Below are 18,267 nucleotides of genomic sequence, written 5' to 3' on the forward strand. Positions count from 1 at the left end.
ATCTTTGCTGCCTGGTGGTTGCAGGAAAGATGTCAGCTTCTCCCCATCACAGCAGGAGTGAATTCTTCCTCGAAAGCTAGTAAAAAATACCTGTGCACTGATGCTGTGAAGACTGGTTGTAATCAGTCCTTGTTCTTAGGCACTCTCAGTGTATTCTCAGGGTGCAGCTCTCTGTAGTCTGTTGGCGCATTCTCCTGTGTCAAGCATTTCCCTTTGCCATAAACATGGGCCTGTGAAGTTTGCCAGCAGAGAGTGAAGGTTTGTTTGTCAAAGTTCAAATGTAGATTAGTAGTCTTTCCTAACTTCTTGTTTCTAGCCTTCATTATGGATAAATGTAAACTTGAGTGTGATGTTGGCATACATTTATATTCTACTAAAATCTATGTATAAACAGTTAAGTGTACATTAGGTAGGTGATCTGGATGATCTGGACATCATGGCGTGTTAAAAGCTCACACTTCTTGCAGCTTTCTTGAGTGTTAGTTGCCCTTTTGTTACTCTTGCTGTAGCAAGCTGCTGTGTGACAGATTCAGGCAGTTCCTCTCACCTCAGCTAGGTCTCCCTCAAAAGTTTGAGAATTACAATATTCCACGCATTCTAAATGACAAAATGTTGATTTACCCACATTCTACAAAGATTGATTTCTTCACATTCTTATTGTAAATTGCTGCCACATGATCTCTGTGTGTTATATTATTTGAAAAAATGTCATGTATATAAATAAATCTCCTGTCTTCTGGTTTCTCACAGTAGACTGTACTTAGCTGTCCATCAGCTTTGGGGTTTCCAGGCTCCCACTGAGTTTTTTTGTGCTCTCAGGGCATGTGGTACTGAGAGAGGAGCTGTTAAACTTGTAGCATAGAGGAGCATAGTTTCTTTCAAACTGATGGCCTTTGAAAACAAAACAACATGGCAAAAGTGGAAAACAAAATCAAAACAAAAACAAACAAATCAATGAAAACGCTTGATTTGTATACCTGAGAGAGGGTGGCTTGCAACCATGGATTGCTAGCCTTGTGACTTGACAAGACTATCAACATTGACAGTTTCAGTGATTCTTGGCAATGTGTTTAGCCTTTAACAGAAGAGACTTGTCTTCTTCCTCTCTGCTATGCTTTTTGAGCTATAAATGTTATTTGCTACAACATCCTAGATCACAGTTTGAGCATTACTGTGCTAGAGGAAAGCTCTGTTACTGCTGTCTGGAAAGCACCATTCTAAATATATCTCTTTCTTATACCAAGATTTTGCTGCTTTCCCTTTGTCTACAAAGCCTAATGCTCCAAACACCTAAAATGGGCTTGACTATATCTGTATAAAATGAGTTGAAGTGCAGACAACTTTCAGGTTTTGCAGAGGTGTGATATGAGGCTGTGAGCAGTGCTGATGAGAATGCCATTCTGTGGTTTGTATGGTGTTCCTGTGGGGTGGGTTGCAGGTTGTTTAACCACAGGGATAGCAGTGAGACCTTGAGGGGCCCTACAGGCCATGTTTGTTTTGTTCCAGACAGCGTGAGCTGTGGCACTCTGCATCTGTCTTAAAGCAGTCCAGGTCTGATATAGCTGTTGAGTAGTGGAAGGCATTTTGCTGTGTTACTTGCTGTTTGCACAGCCTTTCCTTCTTTTTAAGGAAGAGTAATCTGTATGGATTTATCCACAGTCATCCATGACTCCTGCTTGGGCTGCAGTGATATGTCTGCTTTTGAGCAGCAGAGATATGATCAAAGTTGGCTTGGAGGGTTAGTGGAGGCCTTTGTCTAACAGACATAATCAGTTGACCACTTGTCAGACTTGGAGGTTTGGTCTGGAAGACCTAGAAGATTGGTGTTTTTAAGTACAACTGTTGAACTCGGTGTTGGGACAAATAAATCTTGTTGTTCAAGTTACTATGGCTACTTCTGTTGCAGTGTGCATGTTCTTGGAAGTGTGCTGGTGCTAGTGAACCTTCAAGTTGTCAGTGTCCTCTGTGCGTGGACTTAAAGCTATTCCCACTGTCTTGCTTGCAGAAGTACTGAAATGCCAAATCCTGATTATTATCTTTATGAAAGGGAGTTGTGGAATCCGGGTGGTTAGTTGAGACATATCCTCAGTGTTTGGGTGCAGAGGTAATGCTAATTTTATTATAGGTGACAGTGATGTCAAAACATAAATTTGTCCATACCCTATGCATTGATCAGAAACAGTAAACATCTTATGTATTGTTCCTAATTTCTTTTCCAGCTCCTTAATATCTTTGTATTGGCATGTTTAACATATGATGGGTGAATATTTTTCATTTTAAATCAAGGTTTTCTCTGTTTTATGGAAAGGTTGTTAAAATTAGCTTCAGGCTAAGGTGGCAAAGTTTTGATTTTGTAATAATTTCAAAGTGCATTGTTGATCTGTTCTTAGAATGTTCCGATGTTCAGACAGAATTGAATGTAGGATGCTACTTTACCATTGCAAAGGAAAACCACTTCTAAAAAGACAAAATTTGAATAAGCTAACTATGGTTTGGACTTTTGCTTGTCTTGGGGAAAAAAAATGTAACCACTGATGTAAGTATGAAAAAGTAACTAATGGGCAGGGTTGGAAACTATCTTCCAGAAGCATTTCTGCCTGTTCTTAGGTAGGCAAGATGAAACAGAGGTGTTTACACTTTACACAGTGATTATGTGTTTGCCAAGTAATAAAGAAGTCTGAATAAATGTGAGCTGGTAGGCCTGCAAATTATTTTAAAGATTGTTAAAGACAAAGAGTACAATTCTGATAACCAATGTTAAGTTATATGCGGGGGAGGTGCCTGTATAGGCCTTGCACGCTGAATTACCCAGCTTCCAGAACAGAAGAAGATCTTCTGGGTTTTTTTGCTCAGTAAGTAACTTGATCTGGTGGCCCCTTCTGTGAAAGTAGAACAGCTCTTTTGTGTTCCTGACCAGCAGGCAGTATGTATACTTGGGAAAAGAGTCAGTAGATCAACGTTAAGGAGAACATTCATTTCCAAATACAACTGGTAGTACACTTCCTGATTTTAGGAGAATGTGTACATAGTGGATGAGGCATGGACAGTGTCAAACAGCACATGACAGAAAGCTAATCAAGAGCACCATTTTTAATCTTTGGGGTATTACTCTAATGCATTGCTGATATTTTTATATTTTCTGTTAAACAATACCCAGTGGTGATCTATGGATGTGTTTCAACCAAATCCCTCATTTGCAAGTGTAAACTTAAAGTAATTCTTGTGGATGGTTTTTTTTTTTTTTTTTTTTAGTTTTTTTTAACCGCTGAAATTATTGACTGAACATGCACAGAGGCATAGACCACTCCCCCCCAGCATTTTACATGGTTACTTCTGATAGTTCTTCATTTTGGCCTGTATGTTTTCAAAATGTCTCTTTGGACTTGGGCCTTTTAAGCATGATGCTTTTTAACATTGACGTTAGAGATTAATTAAGCTCATGAGATGTCATGAATGATCCTTATTTGGTTCAGTAACTTTGCTGCTTATCCTGTGAGGTAGTGAAACTCACTATTTCAAACTTTGCTTCTGGCTTGAGTAACTAAAAGCCTACCTGCTGCTGCTTCATGCCACTGGTTTTTTTTACTCCTTAGTGTGTTACAGTTTGAACTTGCTTTTGTTTTACTCTAAAGTGGTGGGTGTTTTTGTTATGACAGGCATATATACTTGTGCTAGCAAGTAGTACATTGTAATAGCATGAATTTCCAATTGTCAGGTGGATTTAAAGTCCCAGAATATTTTAATCAAGGGAATGCTGTCTAGCAGATTTTGGCAAAAGTTGCTTTGTAAAAATCACAGACTTTCAAATGCTTTCTTCTTGGTTGCACTTTGGAACAGTTCCCTTCCAAAAGTATGACAGCTGAGAACGCTATTTTATTGGCTATTAAATAACACTGAGGTGTTTCTGAAGTGAGTGTCCAACAGAAGCAAAGTTGTTTTGTAAAAGAGCTTTAGTTTATACATTGTCTTAGTGCTTCAGCTGCTTTTCTAAACACATTTTTGCAGAATGCAAAGCCTCTGTGCATTGGACATCTTAGCTGAGCTGATCACAAGCTGGTTTGAGAACAGTAAAATGTTTCCAACTGCCACTGCTAAAGGAAAAGGTGAAATGTGCCTGTTCTATGAATAGCTTCTGTAGTGAGAACACTTTTCTGCCTGCTACACTTTTGTTTTCTTTAGCTAATAATGAATGAACTCTCTAACTAAAAAATGAAATATCATTGTTTTTGGAGTTGTTTGGAATGGGTAAATATTTCTAGTAAAGGTTCTGTAACTTTGGGTAAAAGAGAAATTTTCCCTTTGAAGAGAAATACTTCTTTAGGGTGAGGGCTTGCAAGTTTTAGCTGAAGCAACTCCTTTTCTTCTGCTTTGGACCTGTTAGTGAAATGTCTTTTTCTTCAAGTCCCCACATAGGTAATTCCTTTTGCTTTTTCCAGGAGAAGCTTTTTTGCTTCTTGACAGGCTGTAAGTTACTGCTGGTGTACACTTTCTAGCAAAGCACAGTGCATCAACTTTTTACCTGTTCCAAACTTCCATACTTTAGTAGGGGTATATTAGATGGTTAGGCTAAAAAAAAAAAAAAATTAAAGCTGTTTGTTCAGTACTCTGGAATGTTGAGGGTCAGTGGTGAAGGTGTCATTTTATTCTGGTGGGTTAAATTACAACAGCCTTACCAGTGCTTCTGAGCTGGAATTTCCTGAATTGGTTTTTATGATATGGTTAAAACTTTTTAAACGTCATATTTACTAGCAACAATTTCTGTCTTTAAAAATGCAAACAGATAAAGAAGAGCAAAACAGTGTTTCATAATTAGGATACATATCCTGGTGCGATAGTTAATACAAAGCTTCTACATCTTTAGCCTGCAAGAGCAGCAGGTGTTTAATTTGTTTAAACTCCCAGTAAGTTAAGAAGGGTAGGTTAAGTAAGGTGACTAGTGCTGTCATTGTTCAGACCAGTATCTGTGTTTCTAAATTTTGGTGCTTGTAACATGAATTCCTAATAAAAAGCCCTCAGTGGAGAGGGAGCCATGACCTGTGTCTGTATCTAAGCAGTGTGGGGATTTAAGGGCAGGCCTGCTCTTAACTCTGAGTATTTCTGGAGGCCTTAATTTTCTTAGGAGGGTTTTAACTTTTTTGAATGATTGAACAATATACTGATGAATTGAAAGAGGTAATATTGTTAGGGTAGCTGGTTGGTCTGTTTTATTATTACTTTGCATCAGTTTAACAGAAAAGCTTTCACTGGGCATTTTTCTACTGTATTTAATTCCTATTAATATTTAATAATTCCTATTGTTCAGGTAGTTACAAAGAGTAGGAAGGAGCAGGATCAGGCTCTTTCTGTGTTCAAGTGTTAGACTTTTCCTCAGCTCATGGATTATGGATGGGGTTTTTTAATGTATGCTTCACAGGAAAGTGGAATTAAAATAATTTCACATGCAGTTTCTTTGGGACCACCAATCCAACTTTCACTTACTGAGAATGAACCAGAAATAAATAGAGCTGGTTGAACTTTAACAAAGACTTTCTTTTTGAGAGTAGGCACACTGTGATTACTTAAAACCAAAAGGAAAGGCAGAGGAAGGAGCTTGTGGTGTGAGGGGCACTTCCACTCCCTTTCTCTCAACAAGGGGTAAGTGGGAACAAAAATACTGCTTGATCCTGATCTTGTTCATCCACTGCCTTTCTTCTCATGTGCACTTTACACTGACTGCCTCTTCAGCCTTGATTCCTAACTACCTGGGAAACATCCCATTGCAAAGTCAGTGTTAGTGTATGCATATGACTTTCTTCAGGTTAGAGTATGAGAGTACTGCAGTGATGCTGACTGCATAACCTGCTCTGAAACATACAGTGTAAACAAATGGAAAAAATAACAGATTTTCCTTTTTGTTTCCTGTAAAATTCAGAGGTTTTTAAAAATGGTTTGGGATACAGCATTTTGGATTAGAGCTGCGTGTGTATTGCTTCCCCTTCTCCCCTATGTCTAATCTTCATGTGATGATGATTATGCTTCCTGCAGTATACTTCTTTGGTATTTCAAGAATATTAGAGCAGTTTTTTCACATTGGGGGAGTGTGGGTTTGTATTGTTTCCTTTGTAAGTATTTGTTATTTAACACCTTACTTGTGTTTATCTCAGATTGTATATGGACTTTCCAAATCTAGTACTGGTGCAGCATATGAAATTCAGTTTCATTGCCCTGTGTCTGTGTCTTTGATTTAATGCTTGAGCTGAAATCAATATCACGCTTATGTAAAATCAAAAAGAAGCCCCCTTCTTCTGGTATTCAGTGATAAAGCATTGAGAGCCAACCTGGGCCTTCATGTGGGACACACAGGTGGGTTCAGCATTTGAGATCTTGTGCTGCACTGACATATGGTATATTTGCTGAAGGAAAGATCATGCTTAGGATATACCATGTCTTCTTACAGAACACACAAACCTAGCTCTTTTGCCTTATGCTTTATTATGCCGATGGAAAAATGGGACCATAATGCAGACTGCATATGCATTTGGAACAGTGCATATGCATCTCATTCAGTGTTACAAGTCTGGCATGCTGTGTATTGGTAACTGCAGCAGTTTGCATGTCCAAAAACATGCAACTACACAAACATAGCCATTCTACTGGATCACTTGGGTGTCGGTGAGCATTAGCATGAGCTCAGTGGTAGGAGAAGTGAAAGCAAAGAGGGTATGTGACTTGTCAGTGAGTCACCTGGTCTGGAACCTGAGTTCATGCCGCTAGAGTGCACTACTTCCTTCTCACTTATTGAGAGAATGCTTAAAATTGCTGTTAATGCTGCAGGCTGCCTGGTCGGGGGGTTTGGAAAATTGCTGCCAGTTTACTGAGTAGTTTCATGTTGGTTTTGATGGGATGTTGGCCTGCTTCTGTAGTTGTCATTTACCAAATAAATAGTTCTCTTGCTGTCAAACTTCTATGAATGTTGTGATGGTATGGTGGAGCACTTGTAAATTAACTTCTTACTCCCCTTTTGATTTATTGGAGATGAAAGAGGTATGTATGGAAAAAGGGATTAATCATATTTGTAATTACAGCAAATTCTTTGAGGTTTATAATTTTTCATTAACAAAACTTCCTTGATAATGAGATAGTATTTTACATGTATCATTAAGTTCTCTTTTTCTCCCCCCCGCACAGGTTTCCACTTGAGTGGCACAGTAACAGAGCCTGCAATGCAATCGGAGCCAGAAACTGTTTGCAATGTAGCTATCAGCTTTGATCGTTGCAAGATTACCTCAGTGACCTGTAGCTGTGGAAACAAGGACATATTTTACTGTGCCCACGTTGTGGCACTCTCTTTATACCGGATCCGCAAGCCAGATCAGGTCAAACTGCATCTTCCCATTTCAGAGACACTCTTTCAAATGAATAGAGACCAACTACAAAAATTTGTGCAGTATTTGATCACAGTACACCACACAGAAGTTTTGCCAACTGCTCAAAAATTAGCAGATGAAATTCTTTCTCAGAATTCAGAAATCAATCAAGTCCATGGTGAGTTTGATACTTGTCCTTCCTTTTGTTTCATTTCCTCATAGGTTTTGAGCTATTTTTTTGTACGTTCAGGAGTGTGACCTGCCTGGTTATCTTCCATGCTGAATTATTCTGTGATTCAGTGGTGTTATTCTAAAGAGGATTCTTCTACTGAACCCTGTTTTTAAGATATTTAGAAAATGGTGCTCTTTGGAATTGAGAAAAGAACTCATTAGCAATGAGCTTGATGTTCTCAGCAGTTCTAATAAGTGACCTGCTCTGCTTCATGCTAGTGTTTTCCAACTAGTGAAAACTGAGTAGTGGTGTTCTTTGTATAGCCATATTGCTTAAAGGAACTCTTTTATCAACTTACCAGTGGTGTCTTGTTATTTTGTTATTTTTACTTAGTTTTTTGACACTTTGATTGTGGAATTTTGTTTTAACAACAAAGGATAAAAGGAAGTATATGTTACTGTTATTTCATTCATTAAATATAGTTTAATAAGTTTGGGGAATTGGTTTCTGTATGATGTCAGAAGAAACATAAAAAGTGCATTTCAATGCTTTTTTCCTGTTGGTGCCACAGCAGTTACAGCATAGCCAAGGTCTTGATCTTTCCTCCTCTTTCTGCTACACATGATTTTAGTGGCTATTTTTTGCTGTGGAAAACCTATGTTTGTGAAAGGGTGCTGAGTTTGACTTGAGGCTTCTGACATGGCTTCTTTGTGGACCCTGCTGAACTGAGAGTGGGTAGTTGTGGGTTTGAGGTGACCTAGCTTGTTTATTAGAGTCCTGTGTTTCTGTAAGTTCATTTGATAGAAACGTCCCTCAGGTGGCCAGAGCTGTAAGTATAAGGGCAACTTGGGGGGGGGAGTTACCTAATATCTAAAAATATCTTAGTTTCTTTTTTTTTTCATTGACAGGAACAGATCTTGTATTAAATATTTGAGACATGACCATTACTCAAAGAACTTGCAATAGAAACAGAACCAAGATGCTTAATATTAAGATAAAGAAAACCATGTGTATGTTAGTTACGGCATAGGCGGAAAAAAACCAGTCTTTTTAAGACCAGGATTTATCTGCAGCTTGAACTTTCTCCTTGTGCTTCTGTGACCCTAACAGGCACAGACAGGTGATGCTGCGAGAAAGTGAATTGCAGGAGCAGTGGTATTTTTTTGCTCTGGGGGCTATGGAGATGTGGCCAGAGGCAAGGCAGTTGCTGTAGTTGTTGAACGTAATGGTGACAGTGGAAAGAAAGTGGAACTAAAGGAGAGGCAGGACATGAAGCAGCAGAGGAACATGCTCAGATGTTATGAGCTGAAAGCATGTATCATATGAGAGATGTTAACAACCTGAACATTAGTGAGCTAATGGGTGAGGAAGAATTAGGCTAAGAGAGGGATACAGAAGATTCAGTCAAGGGTGATTAGAAAAGGGGAAGGCAGGGGTGGGACACAAAGGACAGGTGTTATAAATGTCTGTATTAGCTATACTATGGCTAATGTAAGAGAAATGACAAGCTGTTACAGACTTGGTAAATGTTAAGTCTGTAAATTAGACTAAGCATAGGCATGTTAGTTTTTGTCAGCTATTTACTGTCAGACTATCTCATTGCTCGTTATTATATTAAGTAGTTTTGGAGAAATATTTGAGATTTGTGTCATTGAAAATAGCAAAAATTTTTTTTCCCTATTGATGATCAGTTGTGACATTTCACAAAGAATTTGAGTAGGTCAGTTTAAAATTATCCAAACTTAAATGTTTCTTCCATTTGTTGCTGTCTTCCTAGTAAGTGAGATTGCAGCGTCTTTATTGACTATTTTCTACTAAAATGCCAAAAGCCAAAGTAGAAAATCCTGGAAGCATAAGAAAACGAACTGCAATTACCAAAGGAGACTGGGTTATAAAAGGCTTTATGTAGTTTCCTGCTCTTCCTCTCAGACATACATAAAACCATGGTCTGAATTATTTTGTGTTCACAGTACTAAAAAATTACGTAGCTCTTATAACAAAAAAGTGAGTTCTTCCGTAGAGAAGTGTTCTTCTGGAATTCATACCATAATTCTGTTCTTTTGATCTTTAATCAAATTCCTTAGATTAAAAGTCATACAGCTGATAAAAAAACTCAATGAAAAATAACCAATAAAATGTTTGTCATTCTAGTATCATAGGGTGATGAATGTAAGATCACCATTTACTCTATCATATCTCCTGTGCTGCAGATGTTGAGTTTGTAGCACAAAACTGTCTCGAAGACTGGTCTTGCTCTGAACAGTCTGACCTCACTGAACTGGTGTTTGAAGAGAAGTTATCTATGCCTTCAAGTAGGATTTAATATAAGTGAGAAGAAAAACTAGTTTATTGAAAGTAGAGGAGACCTGGCACAGAAACACCTGAAACAGTTTTGATTAAGAGAAATTCTGAATGTGGAGTTGGATGGGGAAATTCTTTTCAGTGTTGCCTAGAGGTAGTTTAATTTCAATGTTGTTCTATGTAAGACATCCATTCTTTTATTTTTTTTTCCTCTGTGATCATGTACTAGCTCTAATTTTCATATATTTTCAATTATATGCAAAAAAGTCAACTCTTGAATAGTATTTATTTGTATGTTTGAGAGGTCTGGGACTTGGAAGAGCTTTGACCACAGTTGTCTTATCTTCCTTATGAGCTGGCTCATGAGAGATCATTAGATGAAGCAACATCAGTTCTCTCCTTTAAACAAAAAGCTAATTGGATAATGTTTTACCTGCTCAAAACTATGTTATGCAGCATTCAATGATTGTCTTTGGCCACTTTTCAGGAGGTTACTGGGGGAATTAGTGAAGTGACTTACATTTGACACAGGTTTATAATAACCAATCCCTTTGGGTTTCTTGGTGGACACAAGTGATGCAATATCCTTTCTTGCTTCATGACTGAGCCTCACTGCAGGGAGAAATAAGAGGATGCTGTTAAAATCACTAGAATATGTTGGCTAGTTGCTAACTTCTTCAGGAGAGACAAGTGATTTAGTGGGAATATTTTTCTGTATTTGCCATGCTATTTTCACTTGGTGGTGATTGCAAGAGTGCTCTGCATATTTTTAGAGCACAAAAGCACCTCTTATTTTTGAGAAGATACTGTGTTCTGATTTTTTCATGTGACACTGTTACAGCTGTTCATGTTCCTGATGATCTCAACTGGAGTTTTGTGGTGTGTAATCCATACTGAAGACAACTGCATGTATTAATACTGATACCCTCCCTGGTGTTTGTACTACAGAACTGTTGGCTTCACATTGGATTTTGGTTTGGGTATGCTCTCACAGGAAGCTGGGTGTAGCTTTGGGTCTTGTTTAGCTGAGGCTTTTTTCCTCCCTTTTAATTTTTGTAGCATTGTAAGAGAGAATGTGTATTCTAGGAAGAGAGCAGTCAGGATGACAACAGATTGTCAGCAGGATTTGTCATCTTAGATCTGCCTTTTCATAGGTATGAAACTCTCACTTCAGTAAATTGGTTGAAAGGCTATACTGTGTTCATGAGAATTTGAGTAGAAATAGCAAAGTAACTGTGGGATGTGTGGAGGGAGAGAGGGAAAGTCTGTTTTTATATTAGTCTTGTATTAGCATTGGTTTTTTATTATATGCATAGTGAAAAAGGCTCTGCTGGTTTTGATATAAGGGCAGCCTGGCAAGCCTACTTAATTTTTGACTTTTAAGCTGTACTCTTTCTTTTCCTGAGTGTTTACTGCTGCTGTTGCAATCTCTGCTCTTGGAGGAACTATATGGATTTCTCTAGACTTTCTGCCATTCTCTGATTCTCCAACTCACAGTAAAAGCCACTTGCCAGTAGCAATCCACATACAGGCGAACTCAAATTTAAGAGGGAGGGTCTGAGAGGAAGCAGCTGAAGTATATTCATCTTCTGAGAAGGACAGGCACCTTGTTTCTCTACTTTTTTCTGCATTTGTCCAGGCAAGTGTGGGTACATCTTCAACAAATGTTAATTTTATATTAGCAGTGCTGGGGGAGGCATTCAAGAAGAAAACATCTACAAAAAAAAAAAAAGCTTTCAAAGAAAATTTCAGAATATCTAATATTGTTCCTATAACTATTAAGTTCAAAGGGGCAATCTGGAGTTACAGGTTAATATGTGTTTAGACGTACTTAATGTATTTAACCAGAATGATGGGGGGTTTAATAGAAAATTGTGGAGCCAGGGTAGGGCTGTATAAAATGTATTGCTGATCTGCTAGTAAAAAGAATGTGTAATGTTAAAGAAAATAAATTATTTTTCAAGTTATGGAATCTTTCACTTGGCCCTACCTAAAGTGCAAAATTGATTGAGAATCTAGTTGCAAAAGAAGAATGCAGAAAATGGCAGGTGAATTTCCTTTCAAGAAGAATGAAAGTGAAGTGCTTAGTAGGAGAACCGTTTGGTGAGCCAGATCTGGGGAGGAAGTAAGAGTAGCCAAAATTAGAGAAATTTGAGAAACCTAACTAAACGTAACTAAGTAGTAGAATGTAGAAATAAAAAGAAAAGACTGGTAGATGCAAAATAGCATGAAAAATAGTTTATGAAACAAATATTTTTAGAAAGGTTTTTTTCAGATACACTAAATGTAAATTTAAAACTTGTTACATAGAAAATAGTGAGATTTTTGCTAAAAGACATGGAAGATAAATAATTAAAATAAGGTATGCTTATCTATAGCATAGAACTGATAAAGTTCTTCTATCTGCTATGCACAAGTAAGTTTTGAAATGTACTGCTATATGAAGACATGGATTTTTGTGAGATATGGATTTTAGCAGGAGAGGTTAGATATTGTTAGTAGATAATATAGCATGTTTGGCTGTATGTACAGAGGGAATGCAGAATTTTTTGAAGTTAAAAACTTGTTGGGATTTAATTAACTTCCCACAGCAACTTAACATAGTCTTCCCGTTTGTGTTGTTGTCACTGACAGCTTCATAGTATTTGCTGTTTTCCTTTGGTGCTGTGAGCTGCTGAACAGGTGTTAAATAGTTCACCTAAAAGTCCTGAAGTTATGTGACTTATGTCTAAACTTGGAATCATTTGGGGAATCAAAGACATCATAATATTTTTGAATCATTATTTTAATGATCTTTGGTTTTATGTAATTATTGCTTAGAATAATTCCAGTATACTGAGTTTTTAAAATCAATCACTATTCTGTTGTGAGTCAGCATATAGCAGCATTGGTTTCTAGCTGGGTTTCTTCCATTCCGTCTTCACATAATACTCATTAAGTCATGTTTTTGATTTGTAAAAGTTTGGGATGACATTTAATAAAATGTAACTAATCTACAATTCATTTATATACTTAATGACATTTTTATTAGAAAGTTCAAGAAAATATCAGTGTGGATGGCTACAAGTGAATAATTTGGCATGGCTTTATTTGAAATCAACTCTTGTGATACTTGAGAAATAAGGATCAGGGAAGCATTTTGCCTTGTTTTATCCAAATTTTCCTGTTGATCTGCCCCTGAGTGGTTGGCAATATAAGAACTTCTTAGTCCATATTTAGTCATTGCTCCCTGCTTGCGTCTATTTTGTGAGGTTAAGTTCTCCATGTGTAGCATCATTTCTTAAACATGGTTGCTCATTTTGAAAGCAAAGTTGCTCATTTTTAAATGCTATGTAAATAAACAAAGTGTTTATTTTTCAAATTCTTCTGCTTCTTAGAACTTGGGAGTTGGTTATATTTAACATGCAAGCTGGTATGACCCTAAATGTAAAAGGCCGCTACCCTGTTTTCAAATACTATTAGGTGTTCAGTGTCACAAACAGTTGTGCACAATATTCCTGCTTTGACTGCTGAGATTGCAATTTAGTAATTATAGTAAAAGAGCATGAGTAAGTATATATGGCTTTGTCTGTATACTGGTTATGAAGACTTCATTTATTGTGTTTAAATATATGTACATGATGTACATTGTATTTGAAAGACCAGTCATGGCAGAAGTTTAAAAAGCCAGAGATTGGGGAGAAGGAGATTAATATGTTAGTTTAGTGTTTATAAACTGACACACTTTAATTACAGGTTTTAATATTAGTATAATTATACAGTACTTCTCACTTTCATAGTTCAAGTGTGAACTCACGTATCCTCGTGACATCTCTCTAAAGCATATGAGTAACACTTATTCCCAGGTTACAAGTGGGAGACAGGGTTTAGCCTTGGTACCAAACAGCCCTGCAGAGTTTAAATTCAGGGCTGCTTATGTTCTTTTTTCCTCTCTGCAGCCAAATTGTCCTTCTGCCAAAGCCTTGCCAGTGCCCATTCAGGGCTGTGCCACACCCTGAGTGAAGTTGCTGCCTTTGAGTTGAACCTTCAGCTCTGCCTATTCAGCGCTGTACCTGAGCCTTCCTGACAGCTACTGCTAGGGCTACTCACAGCCCCTAAGGCAGCTTCCACCTCTTGTTCATTCAGATAGTTCCTTACCTATTCACCCAGTCCTGTGTTTTCAGAAGAGAAATGCTAGTGTAGAAATCCCATCCATGATGTGTTTGAGTGGGAGAGGAAACAGGCTAGATGAGGCACCTGGTTGTAGGTGAACCTAGTGAACTTGAAAAGTGCCTAGTTGAGAGATGTGGAAAATGGTCGTGACCCCAAAACAAGAATGATAAGCAGCAGGAGCTGAGGCTTCTCCAGCAGCATCAGTAGACTGCCTGGCTGCTGCCTTGGTGGGAAGGTGGCTGGACTTGTGCCTGATCAGACAGTGTCCCCCTGCCACAGCTATAGCTGAAGACTGCCAACAGGGTTGAAAGATGAGTGAATTGCATCTGTAGCTGGTGCTGGTTATATGTACACTGAAATTTCTTTAGAATTAAAAATTTTGATCATACTGAATGTTGCCTATGTAAGATCTTGTAAAAAAGAAAATCATTCTGAGTCAGAGTATCTGTATACTCTGCTGAAGAGCACTGTAGGGTGCAGACTCTTGAAATCTTTCAGCTTTTACAGTCATCTGGCCTAATGGCTTGCAAGAAACACTGGTGTGAATATTGTGATACCATGCTCCTGGTTAAGATATATTTGCGATCATACTGGCAGGAGTAGCCTTGGCGGAGGCAGTGCTGGTGGCCCTGGGTAGCAGGCACACTTATTTTTGTAAAGGAAACCTGTTGTTAAAGAATCCATGGTAGCTGCTTTTCTAATCTTGTAACACAAAATGACAGGTGAGCTTTTGATAAAGTGTAAAATGTTGTAGAAGGATTTTTTCTCATCCCCTAAATAGGGAAGCTTAGCTGAGGAGTACTGGGCTATTTTTAATTCAGTTTGAAAGTAAACATACCAAGATTATTTAAAGATAAATATCTATTGAAGCAAGGAACAAATTTAAGTGTATCTTGTATAGTGTTGTTTTTATATAGTTCCTCTTCACCCTCTTTGTGTTTTAGAGCAATGAAATATTTAAACTATTTGCAAGTGATACTGCAAACCTGGTCTGTGCAACAGCTGCACTGCTTATTCTTGTGTGGCTTGATTTTCCTTTTTATCTTATTCTGTGCAACCAAAGACTTATCAGTATATGTTTCATGTAGCTGACAGAATTAATAGCCCTTTAAAACTAATACATTGAAGATGGAATCATTTGCAGGAGAGCAAGTTTTTTATTCCTTGGTTTTTATGCTGTCTTGAGCTTGATTCCTGTCTTCTGAGACATTTTTGTGTTCCTGTGGAAAGCAGGAGAGTTTATTCACACCTCCAAAGACAGAATTTCTTATTAATTAAACACATATGTGTGTATGTATACAGCAGTGCAGTGTTCCCAGCTTTAGGCTGTGAAAATGAGGCAGTTTAGGAAGTTGCTGAGCTGGAACATATTTTTGTTTACTGTCTCAGCAATTTGTAGATAAGACATCCCTCTGACCCTCTAAATCTTCTGTTTGTATTTTCATTTAATAAAGAGTTCAACATTTCATGTGAGCACTTAAAAGCTTCACCTTCATGGCAGAGCTGCAATTGTGAAACAAAGGCTTGAATCAATAGAATCAGTGGGATTTTTTTCCTATACATCATAGAGTTGTAGCTATTTTATTTTTTTAGGTTTTTAGGATTTCTGTTAAAAATTCCAGCTTTTTAGAAATCTGTAATTTTTTTTTCCCTGGCAGTATTATCTTTTTTCTACAGAGGTAACATGGACACAGATTTCAACTAGAGATTGTTGAATGTGATTCAATTTCTATAACATCTTCTCAAGAGGTCATGCAGCTCTGATAAATTCAAAATTAAAATGTGTAATCAACTTGAGTCTCAGCCATGCTTAAAATACCTGATATGTGGTATGGTGATTCCCAAACTTGAGCTGAGTCCAACACTCTGAATTAGTTCTTTTCAGCCTGTTCAGTTTGAAGACCTTTTAAAAAATGTTCAGTGGAGGTGCAGGGTTCCTCAGAAAAGTATGATTTACTAGATGCTGCAAGAACTTGTTTTAGTTAAGTTTGTCATTCTTCAAGAGAGGCAGCATCCCTGGTCTGGTCTGCAAAAGATGCATTATGGCAATCTGTGGCCAAAGCGCTGCTAGATGTGAATCTAGTCATTTCAGTTGACATTGGGCTAATTCAAGTCGAGTCGCTATAAATTGACTCTGTGCAGATGACATTGCCTATGTAAGAATGTTTCCTTTGAAAGCAGCATAGTCTTAAGTATCTTTAGCTCTTACTTATGATGGAAATGCCTTTAGTGCTTTAAGACTTTGGATTTGTTTGGGGATTTTTTTTACTCTTTGTTTAGCTTTGCAGAGCCATCACAGCTCAGAGGCACCAAGGTGATGATTCTCCTCATGTTCATCAATAGCAGCGCTCACTAGCAGTCACTTAAACCTGAGCAAGATTGCTGAAGGTACAGGAATTACACAGGTGTTTTGGGGAGAGTGGTTTTAACATCACAGTGGTAGAAATGTAATTCAGTCTTAATTTTCCTTGTAAAATCATTCTAGTGTAGCTGCTGAGATGGGAGGAAAAACCCTTACCTTGATTCTGATATTATGTTAGAGAAGAGAATATTATGTGTTTAAATGCCTTTTAATGGGTATTATTTCTAAGTGTTTAAGACTACTGAGAAGAAATTTAAGTCTTATTTTAAAGACGGTTTAGATTAAAATCAAGGCATCCAAAACAGGAGAAGACACAAAAAAAAACCTCTGCAGTAGTCCTCTCCCCTGGACTCAAGATCCGCTCTTCTTCACGTGGAACATAATGATTTCTTTTCTTGCTGTTCACAGGTGCTCCTGACCCAACAGCAGGTGCTAGCATAGATGATGAAAATTGCTGGCATTTGGATGAGGAACAAGTCCAAGAACAGGTTAAACTCTTCCTTTCCCAGGGTGGATACCATGGATCAGGGAAGCAGCTCAATTTGCTTTTCGCGAAGGTGTGTTGAGTACTCTGAACCTTTTTTCTTTCCCCTGTTCTTCAAGCCGGTCTGCATCTTACTCAAAGTTCTAGATGTTGCTGTTCTAAAATTACACAAAGCCTTGGGAATACAATGGCAACTTGACAATGAGTTGTACAGCAGTGGACTACAATCTGACGTGTCTTGATCAGTGTAAGGATATGAAGTAAAATTTCAAGCTTCTACAGCTTTGCTGTTCTCTTCTTCCTTCCCACCCCCAAAATGTTGGAAAACCTTACAGCAGGTTGTATAATACACCTGTGGATTGCTTGTGGAAAAATTCTCTGAAGAATTGCAATTGATAATGAGCCCAACATTTTGTCAAAAATTGGGAAGGCAGACTGTTTTTTCTACTTAAAAATTTCTCATCACACATATGAATTGCATTTCTAACTTAGCAAAAGGGGAATATTTAACACTGCAGCATATTGTCTCTACTGCAATTTCTTTGCTTTTTTCAAGTTTGTATTAAAAGACTCGTTTCCTAGGTGCGAGAGATGCTAAAAATGAGAGATTCAAATGGAGCTCGCATGTTGACGTTGATAACAGAACAGTTCATGGCTGACCCCCGTCTGTCGCTTTGGAGACAACAAGGAACTACAATGACTGACAAATATAGGCAGCTCTGGGATGAACTGGGTAAATTTACAGACTCATTTAGGTGTTCATATGTATAATTAAGAGACAGTTGTATATGTGGAGTTGAGAAAAACATCTATAGTGGTTCTAGGCTAAGCAGATTAGAGTTTTCTGCAGTTTTCTTTTATTCATTTAAGTTTGGGTAAAACTGAATTTCTGAACTACAGCATGAGACAGCTGCATTTAGAGGAGAGGGTATATGGTGTAAAAGAAGGACAACTCCAACATTTTTTAAGTACTAGGGGATCTAGAAAGAATAAAGCAAGAAGTGGAAAGGTAGCTACACAGCTGAGATGAAATACATAAGCCTCTAATGCTAAGCTGGAAAGGTTGAGGAAGAAACTGATTCGCAATTACAGAAGTCAATTACTGAGCAAGAAAGGAGACAAGATACAGAAGACTAACAATTAACATTGCTTTACAGAAGAGGTTACCTGACACATGATTTCATTGGTCAGTTAAGAGAATAGCACAGGCTGAAATGGGAAAGGTATGTTAGAACTGATGTCCAGGACCTCACTAATACAGTTTTGAACTACTAGTACTACTACTACTACTTCAGAAATTTTCAAAAACTGTAAGAATCTCATCACACGATCATAAAAGGGTTTGGGTTGGAAAGGACATTAGAGATCACCTAGTTCCAACTCCCCTGCTATGGGCAGGTAAAATTTTCACTAGACCAGTTTGCTCAGAGCTTCATCCAACCTGGCTTTG

The 18,267-nt window shown here is 37.8% G+C and overlaps 1 protein-coding gene across 4 annotated transcripts in view; it reads left to right on the plus strand.

Moving 5' to 3' along the window:
- The window catches only part of ZSWIM6 (zinc finger SWIM-type containing 6), a 114,814-nt gene that overhangs the window by 53,017 nt on the left and 43,530 nt on the right, over positions 1-18,267 (plus strand). For 3 of the 4 annotated variants that reach the window (XR_005255519.1, XM_038125854.1, XM_038125855.1), the window contains exons 2-4: positions 7,168-7,524; positions 16,742-16,890; positions 17,400-17,550. Coding sequence is in view for 3 of the 4 variants with exons in the window: in XM_038125854.1 (XP_037981782.1) it covers positions 7,168-7,524; positions 16,742-16,890; positions 17,400-17,550 (657 nt within the window). In the remaining variant the exon portion in view is untranslated. The remainder of the gene's footprint in view (positions 1-7,167; positions 7,525-16,741; positions 16,891-17,399; positions 17,551-18,267) is intronic. The other variant, XM_038125856.1, reaches the window with a different exon arrangement.

This window comes from Motacilla alba, chromosome Z (assembly GCF_015832195.1).
Source record: "Motacilla alba alba isolate MOTALB_02 chromosome Z, Motacilla_alba_V1.0_pri, whole genome shotgun sequence".
NCBI classification, from domain to species: domain Eukaryota; kingdom Metazoa; phylum Chordata; class Aves; order Passeriformes; family Motacillidae; genus Motacilla; species Motacilla alba.